This window comes from Suncus etruscus, chromosome 1, assembly GCF_024139225.1.
Source record: "Suncus etruscus isolate mSunEtr1 chromosome 1, mSunEtr1.pri.cur, whole genome shotgun sequence".
Lineage (NCBI taxonomy): Eukaryota > Metazoa > Chordata > Mammalia > Eulipotyphla > Soricidae > Suncus > Suncus etruscus.
In genome coordinates, this window is record NC_064848.1 from 260975 (window position 1) to 267711 (window position 6737).

The following is a 6737-nucleotide window of genomic DNA, read 5'->3' on the forward strand; positions in this document are numbered from 1 at the left end:
AGTCGCTCCTGGCTTGGGGGACCATATGGGATGCTGGGGTATCGAACTGCGGTTCGTCCTAGGCTAGCGCTGGCAAGGCGCCACCCCACTGGCCCCAGGAAATATTTTTATATACAACAACTCCAAGAATAATCTTATGGAAACTTTTTCATATACTACACCCCCCCCAAACAAACAGTATTATTACATAGTAAATTAATTTACTCTTAATTAACTTTTATTTAATCTACTTTTATTATTTATTTTTGTACTAATAAAATACCTTTTAATTTAATGATTCAATAATTCAAGTATTAATATTATACAATCAATAAACATAAAAATAAAATAAAAATTATATAAATATAAAATGCAATATAAATATGATTTGTATAAATATAAATATAAAAATTTATATAAATATAAACATATAAATTAAATAAATTTAATTATTTTAATTTACTTTTATTATCAGACTAATAAAATACTTTTAGTGGGGCTGGAGCAGTGATGCAAAGTGGCAAGCCATCTTCCTTCCTGGCGCTAGCCTAGTATGGACTGCAGTTTGATCCCCCAGCGTCCCATATAGTTCCCAAAGGCAGGAGCGATTTCTGAGCGCAGAGTCAGGAGTAACCACTGAGCGTCACTGGGTATGGCCCAAAAATCAAAAATAAAATAAAATACTTTTAGTAAGGTACAATGTTCCTATATCACAATTTCCATTAAACTGCCCACTTCTCTTCCCTCCATAATCCTAGTACTTTCCATCTCCCCACTTCAACCACACACACCAGCTCAGGACCAGTTTTCAGGTCTTATTGCTTTGGGCATTTCTTATTTACTTACTATGGCCCTTTATCTCCCTCATATGAGAGACATCATTCTGGCTATCCCTCTCCTTCTAACTCTACTCAGCATGATACACTCCAATATAAAGAACCTAGTTTCAATTAAATTGTGATATATTGGTCATATATTATATTAGTTATGTATATTAGTCATATAGCAAGGTGTTATCTATTAATTCAGAGACCAAGACATTTCAGCGCCTTTTGGACCACTGGGGCCATTGCTCAGGTAGCAATGCTAAGAGCACTCATAGTTTACCAATGGAAGAGATTAGAAGCCATGAAAAAGCTTTGTAAATGGCACCCTAAATATAAGAGGTGCCTGACAGTCCCTTGCAATCAGTCAGTGCTGGGCGAATGGATGGATGAACATGATGATTTGGGTGTGTATCTGAGGCCTGTGAATGTGTGGGCATCTCAAAGGCAGAGGAGATGTCCCCTCATTTAAAGTATTAGTCTAAAGAATATCTCCCAAAGTTTAAATACACTCCTTTAGTTCTCTACAGAGACAAATGGAAAGATCTTAAGAATCTTCCCACACTATTCCAACTAAGCTAGAGTAATCACAAAATCCTGTTTCATCCCATCAAAAGGGCACTAACGTCTCTCAGTGACTATTTGGGAAGAATTGGGAGGACTACTGTGCATTAAAATGTACATAATTGGTTAAGAGAACAATGTTTTCTTGAGATTGGGTGAATACCTACTCATGTAAATGTATTCATGAAAAGGGAAAGATGGGACCAAGAGAATTTAGATCTTATGATGTGGCTCTAGCAGGCATCAAATCTGATATTTTCACTTGAAAAAGAGATACGAAGCTCAGATGTAAAGTAGGTTATGCCGAGCAAGAGACCTCTATACCAGACCTTTCTCTAGCTATGCTGTTAAAATGCATATACACGTTTACAGAGTCAGTTATGCCACACATGCTTACTCAGTGCTGACAATGTGGTAGAAACTATAGCGTGTGAGAATATAAAAATACAGATACTCGTTGCTTAACGACCTACCTGTTTAGTGACACCTGCACTTACAACCATCTCTTCACCGTTATATTATTTTATTTTATTTTATTTTTTGGTATTTTGGGCCACACCCATTTGATGCTCAGGGGTTACTCCTGGCTAAGCGCTCAGAAATTGCCCCTGGCTTGGGACACCGGGGGATCAAACTGCAGTCCTTCCTTGGCTAGCCTTGCAAGGCAGACACCTTACCTCTAGCGCCACCTCATCAGCCCCATTTTATTTTATTTTAAATATCCCTTTTCCATCTTGTACACTCTACAGTACAGTACTGTGGGTTTTGGTGCTTTAATGCACCGACTTTACTAACTTTATGTTCTGTAATACATTGCAGTACTGTATGTAAATCACAAACCTATGTAAATTAAAACAAGAGAAAGCTTGATCTTTCTTGTCATGTTACGTATTCAGAATACTGTATTGTCAAGTACTATGCATATACTGTACTACTGTTTATAGTACATGCAGCTCCTAACTCAACGACCAATTTGCTTAACGACTGAGTCTTTGAAACGAAACTTGGTCGTTAAGCGAGGAGTATCTGTAGTTGAGTTTACGGTCAAGAAGTGAGTGATCTGGATGAAACTAAGTAAGAGATGGACTTACTGTGGCAAATAGCATATGTCCCAATAAATTCCACTAAAGTTACTCATTTGTTTGATAAGTGAAAACACTGCTGCCCAATTTCCTTTGTGATGCTAGAGTTCAAACCTAGGGCTATCTCTTCAGCCTCGGTGTACTTTAACCATTAAAGAGGTCGTAGCCATGATTCTACCAGTACCTATAAATCTTAGTTAACTCCGGTCTGGATTTTTGGGGGTGGAGTGTGACTGGCTGCATACCCATTGGTGATCAGGGCATCCTCCTGACTTAAATATACTCAGGAATCACTCCTGGGGATTAAAACCTGGGTGGTCACATGCAAATAATTGTCCTATCCATTTTACTATCGTTCCAGCCCCAGCTAACTCCAGTTTCTTAACATGAAGTACAATTTATATGTAATTTAAGGATATTTATGAATAAATATCAATTCTCTTGCTTTTATTATTTTAGAAAAAACATCATTTAAAAAATTGAATTGTGCAAAAAAAATTAAATTGTATATTAATCATTTCCTAGATATTTTAAATGAACACTGATAGATTAAGTTCTTATTTTTCCAGCAAGGATTTGAAAGATGCCCTAGAAATTTTGATAGAAGAAAAAAGACAGAGGATTTCTACAGCAGAGAAATTGGAAGACAGCATAGATTTTGCCACCGAACTGATTTTTGCTGAGGTACTAACCATGAACTGGGTTCATAATTCCCCTATAACATAATATATATGACTACATTTCAGCATGTGAAAGTTCCCTCTACAAATTATGGCATATTTATACCTTTTCATCTTTTTTCTAATATTTATATAATGTCCACCCCATATGTGGTCTCATGTATCCCACACATTAGACACCCTGGTAAGACTGACCACAGACCACTCGGAAATTGTGCTGTCCACTTAACAGAAAATTGGATAAACAAGGGAATCCAAATACCCTGACTATATTGAAAAAAATGTATTGTTCAAGCTTTTAGTTAATGATTTGGCAAGAAAAACGTTAATCCTCAGTTACAAAGTTAAGGCTTTATGACTTCTTTTTTTGTTTGATAATGTTTGCTTATTAAAAAATTGACTCACTTGCTCTGGAGATATTACTATTGTAATATAGTAATATTATTATATAGTAGGGCACTTGTTTACACTCAGTCAACCTGGGTTTGATACCCAGCATCCCATATGATGCCCTGAGTACTACTGCTATGAGTAATTCCTAAGTGCAAAGTCAAGGATAACTCTTGAACATCTCAGAGTGTGGCCCATAAAACAAAACAAACAGAAAATTGACACACTTTTCCACTTCTCCCCCATGACTGACTGTTCAGAAACGTGGTGAGCTAACAAGAGAGAATGTGAACCAGTGCATCTTGGAAATGCTGATTGCAGCCCCAGACACCATGTCTGTCTCTCTGTTCTTCATGCTGTTCCTCATCACAAAGCATACAAAGGTAGAAGAGGCAATAATGAAGGAAATCAAGACCGTGGTTGGTAAGACTTAGCCAAACAAACTAGGGCTATGAAAACAATTCCTCTATCAACTGATGTCTTAGGAATCTAATACCCGATAGTCTTCACTATATATAATATACTAGACTAATAAAACAAGCCTTTCCATAACATATTCACTACTTCAAATAGGCTGAAAGTTTCTGGCTTAAAAATGCATCTTGTTTTAAAAATTCATTAGGGAAAAGCAAACCCAATGGGCCAGAACAATAGCAGGTAGAACATTTGCCTTCCACTTGGTTGATCCCAGGTTGATCCCTAGCACTACCAGATGGTCTCCCAAGACCTACCAAGAGTGATCCCTGAACACAGTCAGGAGTAAACCCGAAGCACCAAAGGGTGATCCAAAAATTAAAAATAAAACTACCAAAAAGACATGTCAAAAGTGGAAAATGACATTCTTCAATCCTCCTCATTCACCTCATTCCCATCCCTCCTGGGGAACCACTAGTACTGTTTGCTCTATTCTATAGTATGTCAGTTTCTTATCCTTTTTTTTTTTTTTTTTTTTTTTTTTTAGAAATCTAGGCTTTTCTATGAAGTCTCCCAAGTTTGGAGATGCTTGGGATGCTTGGCTTCAGATCTAAATTTTGATATAAAACAATCTTTAGACTAATCATACTTGACCAGTATGTCATTGTTTTGCACTGGAACTATAGAAGCATGCACTTTTCAACCAAGAGTAAACTCGTCTATGAAAATTATATAAGTTTTAGTACCCATTACATATTCAAACTAACATTTCCTTCTTTATTCTTTTTAATCTGCTCCCACAGGTGAAAGAGATGTAAGGATTGATGATATACAGAAACTAAAAGTGGTGGAAAGCTTTATTTATGAGAGCATGCGCTACCAGCCTGTGGTAGACTTAGTCATGCGAAAAGCATTACAAGATGATGTCATTGACGGCTACCCAGTGAAAAAGGGGACTAACATTATCTTGAATATTGGAAGAATGCATAGACTCGAGTTTTTCCCCAAGCCCAATGAATTTACTCTTGAGAACTTTGCACAGAATGTAAGAGCCTTTCCTAAAAACCAAATGTGCCACTCTTGAAAATTAAGATTCTCTGGAGTTGTGTTTGCACTATGTACATTTTTGCCTACAAACATGTTCCCTTTGACCACACATAGGTTTCCAGCCCTTGACTAGAGGCAGGGCTACCACATTTGCCTTCAAATCAAGGATTCTAATTCTCCTGCCCTGGGAAGTAGCTACCTGGTGCACAATAGGTACAGATTTTATTTAACTGAACAAAGTTAGGCTTTTTCAGTATCTAGCACCATCTAAGAAAAGATTACTGCTTCAGACAGAAATCAAATAAGACCCCAAAATTAAAAAAGTTGGCAATTCACCAATTATCCCTACCATACTAGTTTCCATTCTACACAGGATACATGATTAGAACAGCTTCCACTTTATCTTGTCCTGTAGTTTATTGATTCTATGTAAGCAAAGACTGCCATCTGACAATTGGTCAATAAAAATGTAGAGCACTGGGCTGGAGAGATAGCACAGCAGTTGGGCATTTGCCTTGCACACGACCAAACTGAGATAGATGGTGGTTGGATTCCTCCAACATCCCGTATGGTCCTCTGAGGCTGCCAGGGTGATTTCTGAGTGCAGAGCCAGAAGTAACCCCTGAGCAACGCTGGGTGTGACTCCAAAACAAAAAAATTTAGAGCACTGACTATGGCCCAAGTAAATACAAATGCATTTATTATTTATGTATTTATTAAATGCAAAAATACAAATATAGACAGGAGAGACATAGGCTAGAATAGATAGGTGGGGTTCCTGCTAACTTTGTGCATAATTAAGCATACTTAGCTGCTTAGCAAGAACTGGCTGAGACTATACATCTTTGCCCAAACTGGTCCCTTAGTATTAGATTCTATTACATGGCATAAAACCCACCACCACTTTGGTAATCTGTCAAGAAGTAGAGAGCTATAACATGCACTGTGCTGCCTGAATGTTCCACATCAAGAGTAGAATTGGGGGACGGTTGTTTGAGTGTGGCCATGGATAATAGAGGTGACACAAATGCACTGAAGTAAAGTCTTAACTAAGCAATGGCAATGGCCATTCATGCAAGAGCATGAGCTATAGCGCTGAGGTTCCAAATCAGAGTGTTCTAATGGGTTTGTGTTTTCTGGGTGACTTGGGCAAAGGCCCCATGGTGTGAGTCTTTGCTGCTCCAGTTAAATGTCTGATCATTGTTTTGTTTTTGTTTTATTTTCTCATAGGTTCCTTACCGGTATTTTCAGCCATTTGGATTTGGGCCCCGTGGCTGTGCCGGGAAGTATATTGCCATGGTGATGATGAAAGTCACTCTGGTGACTGTGTTGAAGCGATTCCGTGTGCAGACACTGCAAGGCAAGTGCGTGGAGAGCATGAAAAAAAACAATGACTTGTCCTTGCACCCTGACGAGACTGACAATTTACTGGAGATGATTTTTATCCCAAGAAACACAGACAAATGACTCACATCCTAATGGAGGCTGGTCTGCATCTCTTCTCCAGCATTTCTCATAAGTAGTTGATTAGGAAACATCCACCTTTGCCAGGTAGTATCACCTTCAATGCAGCACTCAGGGGACAGTGGGGTTCAATGGGCATGCTTCTTTAGGTTGTCAGTGCACTAAATACAAGTGGTCAACTGAACTTGATCCACTGGATCAATAGGTCAGAATGGCTAGTCTGATATCTGGGCAATAGGACTTTGGTGTTTTAGTGGTTTGGTGCTGACACACTGTTAGTCTTTGAGGAAATT

General features: G+C 38.2%; 1 protein-coding gene across 1 annotated transcript in view; it reads left to right on the forward strand.

Moving 5' to 3' along the window:
• The window catches only part of LOC126015455 (aromatase), a 33066-nt gene extending 26619 nt beyond the window's left edge, over positions 1 to 6447 (forward strand). The window contains exons 6-9 of the mRNA XM_049777984.1: positions 3019 to 3133; positions 3780 to 3942; positions 4737 to 4978; positions 6211 to 6447. Of these exons, the coding sequence (XP_049633941.1) occupies positions 3019 to 3133; positions 3780 to 3942; positions 4737 to 4978; positions 6211 to 6447 (757 nt within the window). The remainder of the gene's footprint in view (positions 1 to 3018; positions 3134 to 3779; positions 3943 to 4736; positions 4979 to 6210) is intronic.
• The last annotated feature ends 290 nt before the right edge of the window (positions 6448 to 6737 follow it).